Source organism: Hippocampus bargibanti, linkage group LG05 (genome assembly GCF_051943395.1).
Source record: "Hippocampus bargibanti isolate YZ-2025 linkage group LG05, ASM5194339v1, whole genome shotgun sequence".
In the NCBI taxonomy this organism is placed as follows: Eukaryota; Metazoa; Chordata; class Actinopteri; order Syngnathiformes; family Syngnathidae; genus Hippocampus; species Hippocampus bargibanti.
Window position 1 is genome coordinate 15,815,257 of NC_142738.1, and position 24,005 is coordinate 15,839,261.

Below are 24,005 nucleotides of genomic sequence, written 5' to 3' on the forward strand. Positions count from 1 at the left end.
TTGTACTATTTAGTGTTATCTCATTAGTTCCCTGATTCCTTTTGAGTCCAGATTACTTTTCATGTCATTATTTAATTCACGTTTTGTCGTGTGGAACTTTGAAGCACATTTGCTTCATAGTGCTTTTCTGTTGCGCAGTTAATCACCAGACGAAATCCATGCGACTTCACCCATCCCTTCTCCCATACTGTGTTGCAGGTAATGATTGTTTCATTTCGTTTTTATTGTATAGTATTTAGTTTCTTGTGCCTCGTGTCATTTGGCCGTGAGTGTTCGTGGCAGGTCGTACTGCCGCCATTACGGACTGCGTGTTCCCTCCGACCGCGTGTTCTGCCGACGTCTCTGCATGTGATGCGTTCAGGGACATCATGTAAATAACCGTGAACTTGCGTTGTTTTCTCTTTTTTTCTGGAAATAACCACTATACGATCACACGTTGTTCATTCTGTTTTGTTATCTACAATGTTTTGCATATTGAGAACAATCTGGACGAGACTTATGTTAATCACAAGACGAATTTTAAACCCATGCGACTTCACCCATCCCTTCTGCCACACTGTGTTGCAGAAATAAAAAGACACATCCACGTGTCTGACCTTATTATGGCAGCATAGTGGAGATGAAGACAGTCACTGTTGTGACACCCGTCACATATCTATCTATGTCTGTCTGTCTGTCTGTCTGTCATTCTGTCCGTCCGTCCGTTTTGGGGGGTAAATACAGTCAATTCCAAATTTACAGTTGAACATCTTCATTATAGTACTGTGTTGTGCAAAAACGTTGTTGGGCACACTGAGATCTCCTGGAAATGATACAACGAAGATAAAGAAGGGGAGAAAGTGAATGTCCCAAATAAGCTCCGACAATAGTACTTGTTCCGACAGAGTAATTGCTTTTTTTCTAGGGCACTTGTAAGTCACAGTATGATTGTACTTGTGGGTTATCCATATGTGTGCTCACCTTCATTTGGACTGCCTACAAATACAGTACAAGATTTTGCCATAACATCGACATTGAATGACAGAAGGCCCTGGTAATGAGCCCTGTGGCAAACATAAAAACATTTGGTGGATAGTGTCTAGTGAGACAAAAAAAGAAAGTTGGGGCACTTGTAAGTCAAGGTTCCATTGTACTTTGAAAGTTATGATCACATTTGGATATTTATTTTACATTTCGTCCATTGATTCTGCGTCAAGAGCAACCTCACCGCATTGCTCGTATGTTCTTGTACTGGCACAGTAACAGATGCTTAAAGGTGTTTTTGAAGGTGGTGTTACAGAGGGCATAGCACGCCGGGTTGATGGTGCTGTTGATGTAACACAACCAATAGCCAATGGTCCAAAGGGTGTTAGGAATGCAGACGGAGCAGAAGGTGTTGATTAGCACCATCACATTGTATGGCGTCCACGTCACCACGAAAGCCACCAAGATGGCCATAATGGTGCGTGTCACCTTCTTTTCTCTTGAAGATGTGCTCTTCTTGCGCCACTTGGCCACTGCGCTCTGCTTTGTCACCTGGAGGGAAATAGATGGCAACACATCAGTGATCGCAACTTGTGAGGTGTTCTCTGATGGCCTAAATGTAGTGAGAAAGACTGACCTACATTTTGTCACTTACAGAATGCTTGCATCATAAAAATAAAAAATAAAAATTGAGAAAAACCAAAAAAACACCAACCATCCACAGCAAAGTCTGTGTTCACGCCATACCAGCCAATATAAAGGCTTTCAAAACTTCACAAATGTTGAAGGACGATGGGTACATTATCAATCAAAACTTATATTCCTTGAATAATTGAATAAATAAAATGACAACAACAAAACAGGATTTCTTAAGGATTTCGACAACACCCGCCTCACCCGCAGAGCCATCAGGATCGCTGGCGATCCCACCCACCCCTCCCACAGCCTGCTGCCATCGGGTAGGAGACTGCGGAGTCTCCGAGCCAAGACCAGCAGGCTCAAGGACAGTTTCTGCCACCAGGCAGTCAGGAGACTCAACTCCCTCCCAGCCCTGCCCAACCTGCCCCATCCCACTGCCACACTCACCGAACTCTGAGGACATGCTACACGCTGCACTATCATCCTGAACTCTATTTTTTGTTCTTTCTCATTTTTTTTCTGCAAGACCTCACTTCAACCACTTCAACCCTTTCTTCTTGTTTGTTTTTGCATTACTACATTACGTCACTTTATATATGTCACTTCCTCACTTTACATACGTCACTACCTCACTGTACATACATCACTACCTCACTTTACATACGACACTACCTCACTTTACATACAACACTACCTCACTTTACATTCAGAAATTACATGTCTAGTCTTGTCAATTGTATGTCTTTTTTAGCCACGTTAGCCAACTATTAGTGCCTTGCATGCTGGGTCCGAGAGGACATTAATTTCATCTGTGCTGTATGTCATGCATATTAGCATATTTGACAATAAAGCTGACTTTGACTTTGACTTAACACATTCCCTGCCAGACGATGTGCAAAAATATGTCCACTCGAGTACCAGGGTTTTTGTAATTTTCACTCAAATTGCAGGACCCACAGAATATTAAGTTTTAGGACCACATAAACATTCAATGCTGCATAAGAAACCGTAGATTCGCTTCTTTCCTTAGAAAAAAAGAGTTAATTTCGCGCTTACTTTGTTGTAGAGTTATCCTCATTGAAAGTGGGGGCGGCTGTACAAAAGGTAAATGCTGCCCCTGTGACAGGTTGTAAATTATCGTATTTCCTATTTTGGTTACATTCGCGTAGTTCTATTGGTTTACAAATGATATATATCGAAAATGTTTATTTAAACATGGAACGCCTGCTTCGGTTCGTGTTTCGTGTCGGACCGATTTAGATCGTTGGACCGGAAATTGTTGTGCGCGTACGTTTGCATTAGATCGGGGCATTCGAAGTAAACCACTGTTGAGTCAAGACGTATCACATTGCTTGTCTTGTGGTTTTTTTCTGGATCCCACAACACCGTATCTCCCTTACTATAGTGGAGAGCGCAACATTTTGGAGGCACCGCTGGGATATTTGCGTTCGAGTGTTGTCTACTTGCCGTGGGTAGAAGCTCGCGCCGAATATCCCCAATCAACCCAGTCGGAGTGGCGTCGCCGTTTACTGGTTTGTTTCTACATGTGCTCTAGTTGCATCTCTGTGCGTACAGCCACCACTAGAGGGCACTGGAAGACTTTGAAGTGAATCCGGCCAGCTGAACTGCGTCTACCCTCTCGAAAATGGCGTTGGAGGAATTACAGTTGGACATCAAAGGCAAGTTATTTGGACTGAATTTTCGACAGTTGTCAGAGTTATGTGCTGAAATCCAAATATCTGGACTGGAAAGAGAGCAACTTACAGGAAAGACTCGAGGCCAACTAATTAATATTGTGTCAACCTACATTGAAAGAGCTGAATTAGAGCTAGAAGATGGAGGAATGTCAGATTTGCTACGTGTAAAGGACTTGATTGAAAGTATAAAAGATTTTGAACTAGGAATAGCCAAATCAAGTGAAAAAGGTCGGGATGCAGTGCGAAAGAGAAGCATAGTGCCCCCAGACACTGCCCCCTGGCGCAAAGATTTCAAAATACCTGGACAAATAGGGGAACTCGGACAAAAAGATAAACTCACATTTCCTAATTTGGTCAGACGGATAGAAAGTGGGCTCAGTAAAGGCTACCAGGGGGATGAGATCATCGATGCAGTGGTTCGTGCCATAACACCAGGTCTGCAGTTGAGAAGCTACCTCGAAGGGAAAGAAAATCTTACCCTAACTTCTTTACGAAGGATTCTCCGATCTCACTATCAAGAGAGAGGAGCCACTGAGTTGTACAAGCAGCTCTCATCGGAAGTGCAGACTAATAAAGAGTCCCCACAGAAATTTCTACTGCGTGCAATGGATCTTCGTCAAAGGATTCTTTTTGCATCTCAAGAAGCCGAATCAGGGGTGAAGTATGATCCCACGTTGGTCCAGAGTTTATTCCTGCACACAGTTCTGACGGGGTTACAGAGTGACAATGTAAAGAGTGACATGCAACCTTTCCTCCTGCTAACCACCACATCAGATGAAGTACTGTTAGAAAAATTAAACATGGCATGTGCAAATGAAAAAGAGCGACAGGAAAAAAAGAAAAATGCTGCTGCACGGGTGACAACGCTGAACACTGTCCAGTTAGATGACACACCAGTCCCGATTGGGAAGAAGACAGTCTTAAAGCAGAATACTGTTACTGTGCCGAATGAACTCCTTTCAGAGATCAAAGAGATGGGGTCAGAGATGATGCTGTTAAAAGAGCTGCGTGCAGAAGTGTCCCAGATCAAAGAGACTATTCAGAAACCAACAGCCACTTCTCAGCCCACCAGTGGAGGACCTGAACGCCTGCCTGACCACTACCCTGAACAGGTCGCCTTCATTCCACCTTCACAATATCAGGTAGATTCACCAGCCAGGCACTACTACACCCAGCACTCCCCATCAGCTCTTCAGCAGTACCACCCAGCACCAGGCCCCAGGCCGATGAGGGGGGCAGCACAGTTCCAGCAGCGGTTCGCCCCTCAGCAGTACTACATGCCCCGTCGCCCTCAGCCCAGGTGTTATTCTTGTATTCAGACAGGTGAAGAATATTGTCAGCACTGTTTTAAATGTGGAAGTAGTGAACATTTCAGAGCAGGCTGCAAAGCACAGAACTCAGCTAGGAACCACGCTTTAAACTAGAAAGGGTTACCCCAGTGGGACATGGTGTGACCACAGAGACAGATAGGTCCCAGTATTACAGTGGTGCTATGAAAATGGAATGTAAGCCCCACACATGTGGCCCCGTTCAGAAGAGACATAAGCAGTCATTTGTCGAGCGTACAGATAAGAAACAGTGTGGCAAATTACCTTCGGTCAGGGAGTTAGTGGGAAAGAAATGTCTTATTCGGTGCTTTTTGGGTAACAAAAGGGTTGAAGCACTCTGGGACTCGGGGTCCCAGTTGTGTGCTGTAGATGAGTTATGGAAACAAACAAACTTACCTGACGTGTCATTGAAAAATGTGAATGAACTTATTGACCCTGATAACACTCTCAATATTGTGGCAGCTAATGGAACGGATATGCCTTATGTAGGATGGCTTGAGATACCATTTAAACTTGGTGCTAATGATCCAGGGCTACTTGTACCAGTATTAGTACTAAAAGGTGACCAGCAACAGTGTCCTATCATAGGGTTTAATGTCATTGAGCGTCTTGTGTTAGATAGCCTCTCTAATGAGTCACAAACAGGGGATACAGAAAAGCTCTTGAAATCGGTTAGACTAGCTTTTCCCCACCTTAAGCGCAATAAAGCTGCCACTTTCATAAAAGCAGTTAGTCTGGGACAAGCACATGAGTACCGTGTAAAAACAACAAATGAGAGATTCACTATAGCCAGGCATAGCTCACTTATTATTCCATGCAAAGTACAGGCTAAGCCCTTTAAGGAAGATGTTACATTGGTTTTTGAGCCAAGTGAAAACCCACAGTGGCCAGATGGCCTCGAGCTTTGTGACTCGTTGGTCTCAGTAAAGGCAGGTTCCATCCCTAGGATAGTTGTTAGTGTCCAGAACCCTACTAATCATGATATTAGGTTTCAAGTAAAGGCTATTATTGGTACAGTGCAGTCAGTAGGGTCTGTCTACCCAGCTAACATATTTAAAAGGGACCTTCCTTCAGCGGTTGTCAATGAGGTCCATGTCCAGAATACCACCATCGCTCTCAGTGAGCAGTGGGACCCCCCAATTGACCTTTCTCATTTGGACGAAGATAAAAGAAAGACCGTTCAGCAGATGTTGAGAGAGGAATCGGCATCATTTTCAAAATCGGACGACGACATAGGGTGTGTGGAAAACCTACAAATGGACATTTTGTTGAAAGACACTGAGCCCGTTTCAAAGACATATATGTCTGTCCCAAAGCCAATGTACAGAGAGGTGAAAGATTATTTACAGGACTTGATAGCGCAGGGGTGGGTGGAAAAGTCCACTTCCTCCTACTCATCCCCTGTCGTCTGTGTCAGGAAAAAAGATGGTACACTGCGCTTATGTATTGATTACAGAGAGCTGAAGCGGAAAACACACCCTGACCGGCACCCCATCCCACGGGTACAGGACGTGGTGGATAGCCTTGGGGGTAACACCATCTTCTCGCTGCTGGACCAAGGCAAAGCATACCACCAGGGGTTCATGTCCAAAGGGAGCCGACACCTGACTGCCTTCGTGACCCCTTGGGGCCTTTATGAATTGATTCGAATTCCGTTTGGACTCATGAATGCACCAGCAGCGTTCCAGCGGTGTATGGAACAATGTCTGGAGGGGTTACGGGACGAAATATGTGTCCCCTATCTTGATGACATTCTTGTTTTCAGCGGGACATTTGACAACCACGTTGAGGACGTCAGACGAGTGTTGTGACGTCTCAGGGAAAATGGAATAAAACTCAAAGCCCGAAAGTGTGACCTCTTCAAGCCGGAAGTGAGGTACCTCGGCAGGATTGTCTCTGCTGAGGGGAGCCGAATGGACCCGGCAGATACAGCAGCAGTGCGTGCCCTGAAAAACAAGCAGCCAGGCCCTGTCGGTGAGCTTCGAGCCATTTTGGGACTATTAAGCTATTATAGGCAATACATCAAAGATTTCTCTTGTATCGCTAGTCCCTTGTATGCTTTGCTTAAAGCCCCTCTGAATGTTGAGACTCAGCAGCATCAAAGACAAAAATGGAAAGTGAGACATAACAGTGTGTCTTCCAACACACGTATTGAGTGGAGTGATGAGCATCAGTCAGTGTTAGAGCAGCTAATAGACTGTTTAGTTCAACCACCAGTTTTAGGTTTTCCTGACTTCGCGCATCCTTTCATTTTGCATACAGATGCCTCTAACCGGGGTTTAGGTGCTGTGTTGTACCAAAGACAAAATGGCAAACTTCGCGTGATAGCCTATGGCTCTCGGACATTAACTGCAGCTGAGAAGAAGTATAACTTACACTCGGGCAAGTTGGAATTTTTGGCGCTTAAGTGGGCGATCACAGACAAGTTTCGTGATTATTTGTACTATGCACCATTCTTCACTGTGTATAGCGACAATAATCCACTCACTTATGTACTGTCGACTGCTAAGTTAAATGCAACTGGGTGCAGGTGGGTCGCAGAACTTTCTGATTTTAATTTTACTGTTAAATATCGTCCCGGTAAGGAAAATGTTGATGCAGACAGTTTATCTAGGATGCCCCTTGATATGGTAACATATATGGAAGGATGTACAAAAGAAATGTCATATGATGCTGTGAGTGCTGCCGTACAAGCGGTTGACCAACAGAACGAGTCTAGTGCAGCTTGGTCTATGGGAATCTCAGCTACGTGTGCCGAGGTGTCACTAAACACACCGATAGCCCCATTGACTGTTGGACAGATCAAGCTAGATCAAGAGACTGACCCCATTATAGGACATATTATTAGATACAAACTGGCGGAGACGAAACCGCTAGGTACTGAACTAAGAAAGCATTGTCCTCAAGTTGTTTGTCTTGTGAGGGAATGGGACAAGCTACACTTTAATGACAGAGGTGTTTTGTACAGAAAAACGGCAAACAGAACCCAACTACTGCTTCCTGAAAAACACAAGGTGACAGTGTTAAAAGAGCTGCATGATGAAATGGGCCACCATGGTGTAGAAAGGACTCTTTCCCTTGTAAGGGATCGTTTTTACTGGCCCTTTATGCAAAAAGAAATAGAGGACTATGTACTGAGAGAGTGTGTGTGCCTAAAACACAAAAAGCCCAACTGTGAGACCAGAGCCCCTCTCACTAATATTGTGACTACTCAGCCTTTTGAACTTGTCTCCGTTGACTTTTTGCATCTTGACAAATGTAAGGGTGGTTATGAATACGTGCTTGTGCTAGTAGACCATTTTACACGTTTCGCTCAAGTTTATGCTACAACGTCCAAATCTGGCAAAACAGCGGCAAACAAAATCTTTAATGACTATGCTTTAAAGTTTGGGTTCCCCCTTCGAATTCACCATGATCAGGGTGGTGAATTTGAAAATCAACTTTTTGCTCAACTGAAGGAATATTGTGGGGTTGCGGGTTCAAGGACAACCCCCTACCATCCACAGGGAAATGGACAGGTTGAACGATTTAATCGAACACTAATCCAGATGTTAAAGACACTGACAGAGAAACAAAAGAGTAACTGGAAAGACTCACTAAACAAACTCGTTTATGCTTACAACTGTACCAAAAGTGAGGTGACAGGGTTCTCACCTTTTTACTTACTTTATGGACGTTCACCACGTTTGCCAGTTGATATGTTGTTTAGTTTGAATCCAGACTCTAACCAGGGTGAAACCAACCAGAAGGACTATGTGAAGAAGTGGAAACAGGGCATGGAGGAAGCGTATGCGATCACGCAAGAAAATAACAACAAAGCTGCTGCCAGGAGTAAGAGACTATATGACAGTAAACTAAAGTATTCTACCCTGTTGCCCGGTGAGCGTGTTCTGGTTCGAAACTTAACCCCACGTGGAGGTTCAGGCAAACTGAGAAACCACTAGGAGGATGTTGTTCATACAGTGGTTCGTCAAGTCAGCCAAGACATTCCAGTTTATGAGCTGAAACCTGAGAGGGGGAAGGGCAGATCTAGGATACTCCACCGCAATCTCTTGCTGCCATGTGATCATTTGCCATTAGAGACTTCACTACAGTCCCAGTCCAAGGAAAAGTCCACTCGGCAACGACCGAACAAGATGCCGGAAATGGATCCGGAAGAGGATGATGAGGAGGATGAGTATTATCCAGTGTTGCATAGCCAGAGCACCCGACCAGACTCACCAGAACCGCGGGACGTGAGCTTTGTGGAGACAACCCACCATGATGACAATCAACTGGGGAATGAACTGCCGGGGACGGAGCCGGGAGCTGCGGAAGTTGACCAATCTCAGGAGGGCAACATTGGTCCGGAAAATGATCCACCTGTGACAGTGTGTCCCCCTTTTCCCCAGCCACCCCCCAGTAATCCTGATATTGGGGGAAATCAACGGCCACGACGAGAACACAGGAGACCCAAGGTATTCACGTATGATCGCCTTGGTTCGCCATCTTGCTACAATGTAGGGACAGTACCATATCATGGTGAACAGACAATGCCTTGGATGTATGGCGCACACCCCTATTATGCCACGAAATACTACAGAAATGGTTAATCGACACTTCGGTTTAATAGAACAGTGAGATGGAAACAAGAAGACCCCGATGAGCCCTGTATAAGTAAAACGGAATGTATGAAAAGAGTTCCAGTCTGTGAATTGTTGATTGTTATAATGTAAACAGAATGTATGAAAAGAGTTCCAGTCTGTAAACTGTTCATTATTATAGTTCGTATTTGGATGCAGTTCATAATACCGTGCGTCATTGTTTTGGGCACGTCGTCCAGCGTATTTATGTATTTACTAGTACATATGTTGGGGACAACATCTATTTTGAGGGGGAGTATGTGACAGGTTGTAAATTATCGTATTTCCTATTTTGGTTACATTCGCGTAGTTCTATTGGTTTACAAATGATATATATCGAAAATGTTTATTTAAACATGGAACGCCTGCTTCGGTTCGTGTTTCGTGTCGGACCGATTTAGATCGTTGGACCGGAAATTGTTGTGCGCGTACGTTTGCATTAGATCGGGGCATTCGAAGTAAACCACTGTTGAGTCAAGACGTATCACATTGCTTGTCTTGTGGTTTTTTTCTGGATCCCACAACACCGTATCTCCCTTACTATAGTGGAGAGCGCAACACCCCCTCGGGGAAGGGAAAGACATTGCCAGTGGTTTGACCGGAGCTTGATTCACAGTCGAACAAAACTGGAAAACATTCGGGAATGACGCTCCTTGTCATGATTTTAAATTGCCAAGTAAAACTGGGAATGGCAATGAATGAGTTACATGCCAACTTTATGATTTTTACTATATGTCCAAAACTACAACAACAACAAAGCTTTCATTCTTGAGTCGGCATGGTTCCCACACAGTCATCGAAGAGGTGAAGTTTTACAGCACTTCTCAGATTGTCGAACATTCAAAAGAGTTCCAAGATTTATCCACAAGCTATTTTCAACACTTTAGAATGGCTTCATACAAAATGTAATATTTGTAAATAACAGACCAACAGTGTTGATTTGGGATAAAATATGAAATCGACCATTTGTGGCAATTAACCCAAAATGCAATAAAAATGACAAACAAATCCAGCAAAAATGGAGGAGCCAGGCCATTGAGGGCTCCCGAAGAGAAAAGCCATTGTGTACACATATGTTTAATTTTGGCAACAAAAAAATATTTTGAAGTGGTTGTGTCAAGTACTTAGCATCATAGCAGCAGATGTGTCAGCTTGATACTGGTCAGGTCGAGCCAACAAGGAATAGGCTGTGAAGAGCAAAAGCCATCTTCAGACTGCTTGATATCTCATATTCATTTCGAGCAGAAATTGCAGATAGCGGTGTGGAATTGCTGAGGTGTTGAATGTCTGTTTGTTTGGTTGCCCTACAATTTGATTGCTCATGGTTTCATAGTGCTGTAATATTGATAATGTTTGATATGATAATTCTGATGATATTTTTATTCACTGCTTCAGATGGGGAGGGAGTCTTGCTCAGTGGTCCCCAACCAACAGTTTGTAGGCCATTTGGTATCTGGTCACACACAAGTAAAGGGGAAAAAAAATCTAGATCCCCTAATCTAGATCCACTGCCGACGTTTGCACTGATCCGTGATAAATATTGTTTCTGTTTACGTTTAAGTTTCTGTTTACATTTTATTACTTGGAGCTCAGTGGACTTTCTGGAGCAGTTGTATCCAAACTTTCCATAGCAAGGTGCTAAAAGAATAACTGATTCATCAAAGAAGTCCAAAGATAGATGGTGCGCGAGTTGGCAGCCGTCAGAAACTGCTCTCACGGTTGTGCATTTTCGGCAGTACGAATATGTCAGCACTGTTTTGATTGGGAGTAATGTGTGTGCCATTTGACTGTCATCCAGGGCGATTGTGCTTTTTTTGCGCCTGTAATGGGCAGCATTTTCACAGCCCCGCTTTGTTCAGTGGAAAGCTCTGTGCAGTTGAACAGTCTGCGGCTGGATGGACACATGGCTTGTGGAGCCTGCGATGAGAAGAAAGGAGCGTCAGCGCAGAGTGCCGATGCGCATGTGGAGCTGTCACAGCTTGGAATTGAAGCGGATTTACGCGGGACAGGGGATGTGAGACAATCTTGTTTCGTCAATGGATGCTACAGCTGCGTGTTTGCTTTCAACATTTAGCTTGAAGTAGATGTGCACATTCCACCATGACGTCCCTGATCCAGTAGTGAAAAGGACGCTTTGATCCTCTCCTCTTTCATCTCGAACTGCTTTACGCAACAAAGGTGTAGAAAGTCATTGGGTTGAATGACTGTGTCTTGTGTTGTCATATTTGTTATCTAGTTTTTTGCTCTATTGACTTCAAGATAACGCTGTGAGAGTGGCTGCCTTTCCAGCAGCTCCTGTATTGTGTTTCTCTACTTCTTTCTTTCCTTTCCTCTTCCTTTCATAACTTTGCTGCTATGAAATGTAAATTTCTCCGCTGCAAGACTAATAAAGGTTAATCCAATCTAGTAGTCTTGTGGCTATCTGAAACCACTTCTTCATCCGTGGCAATTGGATTGGTAGAAGTAGTAATCCAACCACAGTTCTCCAAGCCACGTCTTCACAAATGTTGTATGATTAGTGTAAAACAAGCAAGTGAAGGATGAGAGCAGACTCCTTCTTTTTTGCTTCTCTTGCCTTTCCATCCAGAGTTGCATAAAAGTAGAACAGGGTAAAAAGACAATGGTTGATTTTATGTGAGCAGTTCATCAGCTCCAATCATGGACAGCATTATTGGTATCTGGTTGTAATTTGGACACCTCCATATGACGTTCGTCATACCATGAGTGAGAGAAATTGTCTATGCTGACACAATGCAGTAAAGTTGTTTACCTTAAGCATTGTTCTTGTGGTTTGACAGTCCGTCAAAGATGTTGCCCCGGAAGCTGGTTCTCTTTGATTCATCCTTCTTATGGCATTCAGTCCCTTCAGCACTGACACAGGGACCTCATTCTCCGTAGACGTGGAGGGTTGAACACTGTCCGCCTCTGGTTCCACCTTATCGGGTTTTTCTTCCTTGTAAGGAGTGGATCCGTTCTGCTGTGGTGCTTCCTTCTCTGTGCTCTGCACAGCTTCCCTGAGCTGCTCCCTCATCTTCTGAATGCAGCTGTTCAGAATCGTTTTCTCACCTGCGTCCTCGTGACTGTGAGAGTGAACTTCTCCGACACTGGTGCCGGATGTCTTCCTGCTGTCCCTCTGCATTCGGCTACGACTGGCCCTGGAGATGCGCCAATAAAGGTAGATCATGATGGCCACGGGTAGGTAGAAGGCGGCGATGGCAGTGCCGAATGTCACTGCTGGGTTGGAGAAGAACTCAATGTAGCACTCGCCATGCGGCACAGTTCGCCCTCCCACAATAAACTGCCAGAACAAAATAGCCGGTGCCCACAGGACAAAGGACAGAACCCAGGCGGCGGCGATCATCAGACCGGCCATTTTAGTGCTACGGCGCGCAGGGTAGCTCAGAGGCTTGGTGACGCAGAAGTAACGGTCAAAGCTGATGATCAGGAGGTTCATGACTGAGGCATTGCTGACCACATAGTCCACAGCCAGCCACAGGTCGCACACAACCGCTCCCAGTGGCCAGTAGCCAATCACAATGTAGACAGTGTACAGGTTCATGGAGCCGACGCCAATTATGAGGTCCGCGCAGGCCAGACTGAACAGGAAGTAGTTGTTGACGGTCTGCAGGTTCCTGTTTACCTTTGGAGAAACCACACGAAGCAGGCTGTCAGATGCTAATCTTTTTTGTGTGATGTATATTTTCTCCCTTCTATTAGGTTACATGGCAGAACATTGATTCTCTAATTGCTTCCCCACAGCAGGAGACCTTGCAAAAGGCTTGGAGTAAAATATGAAATGGAAAAGGAAGCATATTTTAAAAATAAAGTCATAAACACATCTTTGCATAGCCTTTGACCAATACTATGTATTTGAATTTTGTCTTCTCCACATCCCTTGTTTAAATACGGGGTGTGAAGTCTGTCAAAATGTTCGTCCATCAAAGACAGAGTACAAACAGTTATTGACATTTCACAAGGTAGATTGATTTCAAAGCCGAACTTTCAGTGCCTTGGCTTTTTTCTGGTCGGACATCCATTGCTATCATGGCTTCTCCATGGTCGCCTGAAACGTGATTATTGCAAACATAATGTCTTCTTTTCCTTTTGTCTTTTCCCTACAGGGTCACCACAGCGAATCAGTGTCATCCATCTTCAGAGGTTTGATTCGTATGTTTGATTTGGCCATGCTTTTACGTCGGATGCCTTTCCTGACACAACCCTCTGTATTTATCTGGGTCAAGGACCGGCACAATAAGACACTGGCTTGTGTTCCCTTGTAGCTACAGAACAAGCAACTCTATGAACTTAATAAAGATGATGATGCTCAATAAAAGGCAATGACAGCAAGGATAATAAAATATGTTAATAGTGCTGGAGATTGAGGAATCTCTTTTTGTGGAATGTGCATAATGTAAACATATCATTCTATTTTTTCATGACTTCAGGAGGACAGTCTGACTGTGTCATCCCTGACCAGCTTGTCAATCACCATTCATACCCACACCAAGGAGATTTTTGTCCAAAAGGAAAATAAATACCTGTACATTGAGTTTACTGACTTGACTTCAACAATGAACTAACCTTTATAGAGAGCATGACCAGGATGTTTCCAATGACGGTGATCAGACTAAGGGATCCCGCTACCAGAATGATGAGTACAATTTCCACAGAGGTGTAAGGACTGGCTGAGAAGAGGCCAGCTTCAACCCCGCTGCTCGTATTCACAGTCTCCATTGCGTCCCCGCAGATTTGGTGACAGATGCTTCGGACAGATACAAAAAAAGTTACATTTATTTCACAGCAACGTTGGCACATGTGACAAAAGTATTCACAGTCACACACCGATAACTTAAAAAAAAGAGGGCAGAAGTTCGGATCTAGCTACTGTACTTCATTTATGAATAAGTCAGCTAAAACCGAAGTACTGTTTGTACTGTATTACATACTCTGCCACTGAAGGTCATCAATGCAAAATGACGTGGAACATTTGGCAGGTGTGTGACAGCATTTCAGCTTACACAAGTATGTGTGAGCAATGACCAGGTGAGCAAATAAAGTCTTCAGCAGCTGCCTTAGAAAAAGCGGCCGCATAAAGGGAATGCAGTATTCGTCAGTCCATCATTTATAGTGTGACTCCCGACAAGATATAATTATTGAATATAATGGTATTGGACTGATCGTATTCCTTTGCGTCTTTCTCTCAATATGGAGATGATTGCATTATGATCTGCTTTTCCGAAAACTCGACCTTTACTGTAGAACGAAGCTGATATCATAACTAAATTAGCTTTTTGCTCACAGGCGTACCCCGAGGCTGGGAGAGGATCGTCGTGACACACAACATCTCGCTGGCTAATTTTTAAGACAGTCTCTTTTAATTTTGCGGTCTTAGAGGCATTACATGAGCGGATTTCTTCCTTGAAATAAACATCTTCGAACCAGGCACATTTTAAGATATTAAATTATGATTAGACTGAGAGAAGCACTTCCTAACTATCTAAAAAGAAATCTTATAACTCAAATCAAGGCTTAGTAGTCTGATAATAAATCTGAGTAAATGAATATTGCTCTTCCCTTGGGAAGTTTTTCTATAAACCAGCATCTTAACTGACCTGGAAGTGTAGACCTTGATTGGATATGTCCTGACAGCGGGGAAGGGACTGTGTCGTTGACAGCCACCTAGCAATATACCTCAAAATGGTTGTATTAAAATTTCCTAGGGCTTTTGCCTTGGATGTACAAAATCCCTTTTGAGTAGGTGTCATGCACGTTTGACGGCCAATTGTATCGTCCTGGACTCTTTGGTAATACTGTTTTGCTCTCGTCTTCAAATGAATTTCAAGCATTTTTGTCTATAGTCTCCCCTCACTATGTTGTGATTGTCTTTGTGCCTCGGCGATAGCGCAGTCTTTTGATTTTTAAATTTACGTTACAAATTTTCCACATATACAGATATTTTCATGTTAAATTGTGACAAAGATTTTTAAATACTTTTGCAAGTACAAATTTATTAGTTCAACATATGTAAAGTTGGGACAAAGACAACAAAAGCCTGGGAAAAGTAGAAGAATGCCCCAAAAACATGTATTTCGTTTTTCTACTTTCATTCCTTTCATCACTTTGCTGCTGTGAAATGTAAATTTCTCCACTGTGAGACTAATAAAGGCATATCCAATCCAATCCAATCCAACATTGTAGTAATTTTTCCACAGGTGAACAGGTTAATTGTAAAAACCAGTGCGTGTCATAATAGGTTGTAAGGCTTTCAGGAGATAAATCTACAATCTAGTGCATGAGTTAAAAGACAAACTATGATATCAACAATGTGTGTTGTTGATGTCTGCCTGCACTGAAGATGTTGAAGGTGTTGGCTGAAACAATATGTTGCATGCAACACATTGAACCTCAAATCTGATTGCATAAAGCGGCAAAATTCTGGTAGCTGCCCTGCGAAGACACATGCTATGAAATGAATACAAAAAAGGTATTACTATTTGATGTCAGTTGTCGATATAAGTCTGGGCTTCTGAATGTGTTTGAAGAACATGAATAGCACACAACTGTGAAAGGTACATTGGGCTTTTGTAGTAACATAAGCTGCCATCCAACAAGTGTGCATTTAAACCAGTTGATGGTGGGTTGAGAAATTACTCCCAATATTGTACAGTATTTTCTTTGGTGGGTGGAGGTTATTGAAATGTTTTTTTATCAGCCTTAAAACTGTCTGCTTCATTTGTTACGTTTACGCGAGGTACACCCCACGACATATCCAACCACCTGTGATGCAACTCTATGATGATTTCCGTCCACAAACTATAATACTCTGCATATTTAAAACCGCACACTCTGCACCCAAAATAATAAACAACTTGACTGACAGAAAACAGCACACTTAAAACAAAACAACTATTTTGATGCGAGACATTGACCTGATAGCAAAAAAAAAGATAAAAAGCTGCCAAATATGCTCGACATAACAATGTGACAATTAAAGCAACATATTTTCATTCCAAAATCAATGTTAAGACACACAAGGGTCCTTGCATGCTGTTCTTAGCCTGTAAGTGGCTCCATTAGGCCACATGATAACATCATACTTAACCTGAGAGACATTTCCTTCCTCCTCTTACAGCCTGAGAAACGTCATTACTACAAAATACATTTCTAACTCCATCTCTTACTCATCACCGACCCATTCGAAGTCTTTCTCTTTGTGTGTGTAATTTATATGGCCCGCATGCATGTATGATAACCGTGTTTCTGTTTCATGTGAACACGTTTTTTAGACCGGACATATATTTAGCCGGACCAATTTTTCAGCATTATGGTGCTTTAGGAAGGTGGTGGACTATGATTTAGATGTACGGGAGGTTGACCGGCTGCCTCAAGGTTCGGCGAATCTGCATTTGCGTGCATAAATGTGAACTATGGCTCATAGAGGCTCCATCTTTAATTGTGGAGATCTGGAATCAACTGGAATCAGGAACCAAAAACCAAATGGGTAGATTTTTCTTTCTTTCTGAATAAAACCTTTGTAATATAAACAGCAGCAGCTGTTGAGAAAGTGCCATTAAAATAACTCTAAATATTAAAGCAAAATGGACAGTGGAGTCCTGCATATATGCAGCGATAGTCACCATTTCACAGATCTCTATGACACGTTATAAAACATATTTTTTAATGGGATAGTACAATCTGCATTGCATATAAAGAAGTGTAGTGCAGTCGTGCCCAAGAAGTTTGAAGACACTGTGCATATTTTTTCGAATCTACATCTTAATTTTTTTGGCATATGACTGTGTTTATTTAAAAATGTTTTGGGTATAAAATGGGAAGGTGTTTTTTTCATTTGCATTGCAGTAAAAATTATGCTATTGCTGGCCGCGTCCGGTCACAACTTTCAACTGGTAGTGGTGACCGAAATGGCATTTTTAATGGTCCGACCTCAACTCCAATAACAGTGATTGCCTGTCAAGGACAAAACCCGTCGGATGATTACATCCAGTAGATGTAACAGTCAGAAGCAGCAGTATACAATATAGCTAAGGTAGCAGGGTGATTATTTTGGCTTTAGAAAGTCACACAAAATAAAAAAAAATCTGGACCGAGTAGATAGGGAGAAAGATTGACTTTGGAGCTGAAGAGTTAAAGCAAGCCATCATTTTTAACAGGAAGAGTTCAGCGTGATTCTTCAAAAATATTGGTAGTGGCTGCAAGGGCCCGTTGGTTCCACCACTAACTTTGGTCATCAGGATCGAGTCATTTCAGTCAGAGAACACAATCCACTCATTGAAAACAGGTGGGATGTGTCAGGAAGAGCATCTGGTGTAATAATTGTGCCAAACATTTAAGAGTGACTTGCTGTGGCAATCACTGGCAAAAGTAACTTGCTTCTTTTTCCTATATAATGTTGACTTTTTTTTCAATAATGTCTTGTTAGCTGTAATCCATCAATCTGAGTAGTTTTTACAATTTGTTGAATCAAAATCTTGGGCAAAAATCCTCAATCCCATGCGTTGCGTAAAAATAACCCTGTATGGTCTCAGTCCTTTTTGGGCAGGGTTAGGTATTTCACCCAAATCGGATTACTTTTATCCAGTGGCGGACCGTCGAGGCCTCCAAAGCCGTCTCTGCTGGCCTAAAAATATCTGAATTACGGACTGGTGTTAATAGTCAATCATAGTTTGCAAACTATGATTGGCTCGTCACGAGTCAATCATAGTTTGCAAACTATGATGTGGCTTGTTTGCTAAAACTGCTCTCATCACAATCCGCTAGTGTCAATAGCAAACTGGCTAGCACTAGCACACTGTATCGGTAGTGAGCTGCATTAGCAAATAGATTGTGTTTATTTAATCACACTTTTGTCAACCCACAATGGCTGAAGGAGGAGAAGAAATGTACTTGGTTGCATATATATTGTTAAAGCTAGTTTCAAGATGGAGTTTTTAAGAATCATTATTTTCATCATTAAGAAAGGTCGGTCAGTTATTTCCTCGCTATTGGTACACTCTATTGGACTTGTAGTAAATTACACCGCACTTTTTTTCAGTCAGGATTGATTCAGACGGAGCACTACTGAAGGCCTCGTGATGAAATTCATGGCCCACCACTGCTTTTATCCAAGCAGTTTTAAGGGTGTCAATATGGTGAAATGTCAGATCTGGTGTCAGTGTTTAGCGGGGAGATTAAAAGCAGCATGTTTACAAGTGTCAGTGTGAACCTTGACACACAGTACACAACTTCATCAAAGGACGCGTTTAATGAGTGGAGGGATCAGATGGCAGCAAGCTATTAAATGATTTTAATCACGTAGTCTACAAATATAAATATAGAACAGCCTATATATCAGTCTCTCATGACAGACATGTTCTCGCCGCCAAATGTAAGGGACAAATAGGAGAAATGAACACTATTAGGTATTTGTGTCTTACTCGATCCGATGTGTGACATCTTTTGCCGCCCACAAACGCCAAAGTGTGACTTCTTCTGGGCTTAAGCACAAATGTTCTGGATGCACTGTACCTGTCTTACACTGTAGCGCATTTATAGAAACCAGTGAGAAACCTGTTGCATTACCCTAACCTGCAGCAGATAAGCACCCACATTTGTCTTTCTGAGTCAGGTTTGGGATGTGCTAACCAGTTTATCATCATTTCACCAAGCTGCGAAACCATTGTTTTTCGTCCACCTCATGCTGATTGAGGCATGTACATATTCAACAACAGCGTCCCAAAGGTTTACCCCACACAGGGCATGAGCATTGTTCCATGATGTTCTCCTCTGACTGGTTGGCCAGAAGAAAACTTTTGACACTACAAACATGGGCTCCAAAACACATCATCAGCGATTTGCACATACACATACATTTAATACATATAATCAGAATATCTGATGACTATGATATACCTGACATTGTATTCATATATTATTTGATAAAGGTGCCACAATGATCCCCTTTATTATTACTGGAGAAATTAGCAATGTTTGTTTGTGATAGCAATTTTGAGCTCTGTGTATCTGTCATACCTGTCAACCTCCACAGCTCTATGCCCTCAAAAACTGTCGTATTTTCCCTTACGAAATACAAAATAATCGTACACCATATTTTTTTTCAAACCTGTTTATTTATGTAGTTTAACATGTTTTATTGTACATGTGTTTCGTTATATCATTATGTACATATTCTTAATAAATGATGAAATTACATGATGAATGATGCAATTGGAAATCCCCAGGCGGCAGACGCATACGCACAGTAGCATCAAACCGCTCGCTTCGTTTGCAACGAAAAAAAAAAAAAAAAAAAAACGATACCAAGAAAGAGGCTGCCGCGGCGAACTCGTTTGACTTGATTGATTTTCCATTTCGTGATAGTCGGTGTATACCGGATGGTACCCATAATTGACAAATTTTTCCGTACCGATTTTCTCGTACGTCGTACACGTCTTAAGATGCATAATAAACGTACTTTGTACGGCAAAAACGTACAGGTTGACAGGTATGATCTGTGCTCTGAGAAGTGGAAAATTTCACATCTGCCTGAGTTGTGGCCTCACGCAAGACGGTGATGGCGGTGGGACAGCGGGGTGTATGCAGTTGTACCTAGATGAGCCTATGAGGGGTGTCTGGGGCCGAAGTAGTGGGGTGTTGTCCGTGGGGTTGTTTAAGTAGACACTGTTCTGAATGAAACCAAGTCAGCAAAGAGAGAGGCATCTGCAACAGCAAACCAGCAGCATAACTTTATTTCAGTCATCTAATTTTCTGCATGCAACCCAGGGGGATTCCTCAGATGCACTCAAATGCACAGCGACGGGGAAGCCGCTGTTGGAAATCCTTTGTGCTCAGTATCAAAAGATTAATACAGAATCTGTGTTGGGAAAGATTCATCATTCCGTATTTCTGAATGACGGTAGATTGGATTTAATGTCATGGACCATCACTACACTATACTACTACAGCCTACTATATAGTTACCTCATCAGTCAAATGAAAAAGAGTTTTAGGCCAATAATTATTACCTTCCGTAATAATAATTAAATCCATCAATAAAAATTGATACCACGATATTGTTTTAAACTGAGTGAACCCAGGGCTCTCTCTGTTATGATGTGTCACTCAAAATAATGATATTTTCACACAACCCGTGCATTTGTCCCATGCAGAATATCTGACAATAATGTCCCTCATATTTCAGGATTTGTTTAATTTTCTTTTTTAGGAAAATGTCCTCCGGTTATTCTCAGAAAATTCATTTTTATATTGTCTCCTCTGCAGAGCAGATCACAACTTGTTTCACTTTGTGACCACCAACTGGTGTAACAACAGGCAACCAACAGAAAAATGGAAGAAATTATTTTATATATATTTTTTCTTATTGTCACTACATTATACATTCACCAGTGACAATTCGATGAACACTGTAATGACATATTTGTACTCAGTAAATAATCCGTTGGAAGTGAAATTGGATAATTTCCTGCAATTCCGCTGATATATACAAAATAAGTGATGCATTAAAATATCACACCAGTGAGATGCAGAACAGAGGAAAGACTTTCAGCACATGACCAAACACTACTAATTGATTTCAAGTGGACCCTCGCTTCACACATACATACTCCCACAAATAATGTGATTGCTATTTTTAAGTGCCCTTACCTTTAAAGCTTGTTGGAGAATCTCACTTTACAAATAAGTAGTGACGTGGATGAGCACTCTTCATGTGCTCCATGTTACTGTCACCTCTGTGGACAAACTGGAGGCAAGCAGAAAGTAACTGGATGTTCCTCCCCCTCTGATGATGTGTGTGTATGTGTGTGCGTGTGTGTGTGTGTGTGTGTGTGTGCGTGTGTGTGTGTGTGTGTGTGTGTGTGTGTGTGTGTGTGTGTGTGTGTGTGTGTGTGTGTGTGTGTGTGTGTGTGTGTGTGTGTGTGTGTGGCTGACAGACAGTTAAGGTATAGAGTGAGGTAGGAAGAGAGACAGGGAGAGGAATCTGCAGGAGCTTTTAGCGTTGTAAGCCTGCAGCTAGAGTGGTAAATTTGAATAAACAAGAGACGAGACAGGCGGCGAGGGCTGCTTGTTTGAGAAGGAGAAAGTGTAGTTGCCTCTGCTCGCAGCTGTAGGCCCGACGTTTATGTGGCATGGAATCAGAGAAAAATGCTAAAGCACAATTAAGGACAAACTAAAAAAAAAGAAACAAAAAAAAAAACAAGAAAGAAACAGGACGGCCCACTCTGTGATATTCCATTGCTGCAGGACGTTAACCTTTAAAACTGTTGTTTTGACCTTTTCAGTGAACCTGTGACGCAATGTGCTCCAGCTGGTGGATGACCTTACTTTGATGAAATTATCACAAAGAAGAATGGCTGCATTTTGTGCAGCAGTATTGCCAATTGAAGAGCGTGTTGTTGATTTTAAAAAAAGATTGTAATTGAGATTATTTATCACACCTCCTTCACTGCTCATCTTCTCTTCCTCCAATCATAATACTGCTTTCTGAATGAGCTGACTGAAGCAAAAGTATGACCACAGTCATGAGTCGGACATTTGACATGAACACGAATCATATGTGAGGCTTTAAATATGCCATATTCCAAGTGGTTGCTAATATAATCTTGTCCTAACATCATTACTGGCATTGACCCTCTGTTTAGGTCACAGGCGACTGATTAAATGGCTGGTGTCTAGGAGACTGGTTAATGTTGTTTTTATTGCCTTAAATAATTGTCTTACTGTCTTACTTACTACAACATATATGGATAATCACTCAATTTGTAGAGGTGGGCACACCTTCCAAAAAAAAAAAAATAAATTGAGAATCTTAGAATGAGCTCTCAATCCATGTTCAGATGCTCTTACAGACCAAATCAGCCAAAGATATTCTAACGTCTGACACACTCAACACACAAATTCAACAGTCCTTATAGTATAGTTTATTTGAATCATTTTATTTATTTGTGCTGTGTATTTTGCATTTTTTTACACATCAATATTTTACAATGCTATTTGTCTATGTTTAAAATAGCTTTATTTTCAGATGACGGTCTTTCAATTCATTTCACTGGGATTTTTTTATGTAAACAGTTCCAAACCTGGTCACAGAACGCAAAGGAACTACAGTACTTTGTGAAAAATATTGTGAGTGATATTTAGTAGATCATGTGCTGAATTACTGAAGAGGAAAAATACCTCTGAGGGAAGAATCTGCATCAAGAAATGCATAATTAATTAGCAGCAATAGTTATGTTTTTATCCTGCTGGCCATGGGCAGCCGCTATGCACGTGAACATCATACAGAGCTTAATTACATGATTATATGCTCATAGGTAGAGAGAAAATGGGCAGTTTTGGCCTGTGGGTTAGATATCATAGCCTACAGCTTGGTGTCACCTGACTTGATCCACCTTTTAATGGATGAATTTTGGAACTTGGGTGCACAGACACAAACCTTGTCTGAAAAAAGTAAATAAAACTAAACAACATGTGGACAGTATATAAACACGGGTGGTACTTTTTTCCCTGTTTTGAACGAGCTTCAATAGTTCAAGCACAATAGCCAGACTGCATCTGGTCTGCACATGCTGTCTTTTACGTAACTGGGTGGTGACGATGTCGTAAACGCATGAAGATGGCAGCTTCTGACTGACTAGCTTCTGACTATCGACAAAAAAGACAATTAAAGGTGGAGTTGTTTTGTTGTTCTTGTTTGGAGCATGCACTGCAACTTAAGTCAAGTGTGTGTTCCCACAAATGTGTGTGTTCCCAAAAATGCCATTCCACCCACTTAGCAGACTCAAAAGCAAGATTTAATAATCCCGGACCAAAGGAAGGCCTTCCCTCCCACCTTGTAACAACGCATATATGTTCTCAAGTGCCATGCCATATGATTAAAATCAATAAATAAATGCACATTTTACAAATTCAAGATTGGAGGAAGAATTGAAACAAATGCAGATGTGATCGAAAGTCAGCTGGCTGGTCAGGTGTGGCTGAATTTGAAATCGGATTGATTGAAGAAACAATCGTCTTTGTAATACAGTTTGAGTTACATCAACCACGATAATTTATTCTGAAGACCCTGTGCCTCAGATTCATTGAGTGGTAGCATATGTGTGTGAAAAGGCATATACAGTACGTACATGTTGACCGCATGCTCTTAAGGCCTACACATACAACATGCTAGGCTGAATAGGAAGTGTGAATAGGACTGATAAAAGGATACGGTGCTCGAGGGCACAGGGATCTATAGTACACTATGGGATTGTATGGTACCATGAGTGATAAAAGCCATCACCACTTTACATGTCTCATCATTTCCTTATTTGTGTTTTTTTAGTTTTTATTATGTTTTGTGGAAATGTTTTTTTTTCCTGGAAAAACATTACATGCAAAAGAATACATCCTCATTTGCTTTGTACCACGCAGAAAGAAAAAAAAAACAGTTTCTAACAATGAAGCAAGCTTTTTCCTTTTCTCCATTTGAACCCATGCCGCAAGCCCTATTTTTTTAAAGGAGAAATCAGGTCATTTAATTGGAGCAGTTTTCTAAATCTGAATGGATGACAAAGACCAAAACACAATAGCAGCAGCACAGAGCAATACAAAAATCTCGCTGACATGTTTATTGATGCGTGCAGAAATCAAAATGAGATGCTGGGGTTTCTGAGACGCAGAAGGCGAAACAACTCGGGCTTACATGTTGTCTTTCTCATTTTAGACAGTGTCAACCCCCTGTTTATTCCTGTCGTCGGGAT

General features: G+C 42.1%; 1 protein-coding gene across 2 annotated transcripts; it reads right to left on the minus strand.

Moving 5' to 3' along the window:
• Nucleotides 1-41: 41 nt before the first annotated feature.
• On the minus strand, nucleotides 42-21,184 carry LOC148898056 (muscarinic acetylcholine receptor M2-like). Of its 2 annotated transcripts, XM_088996901.1 has the most exons (5): nucleotides 20,911-21,001; nucleotides 19,855-19,965; nucleotides 13,831-14,011; nucleotides 12,020-12,889; nucleotides 42-1,515 (listed from the first exon to the last, which is right to left on the minus strand). In XM_088996901.1, exons 3-5 carry the CDS (start codon nucleotides 13,981-13,983, stop codon nucleotides 1,204-1,206), a joined length of 1,335 nt encoding a protein of 444 aa, XP_088853027.1. In that variant the 5' UTR covers nucleotides 13,984-14,011; nucleotides 19,855-19,965; nucleotides 20,911-21,001; the 3' UTR covers nucleotides 42-1,203. The 2 variants fall into 2 exon arrangements, with proteins under 2 accessions (XP_088853027.1, XP_088853026.1); XM_088996900.1 differs by lacking the exon at nucleotides 19,855-19,965 and having other exon boundaries at nucleotides 20,911-21,184.
• Nucleotides 21,185-24,005: the final 2,821 nt, after the last annotated feature.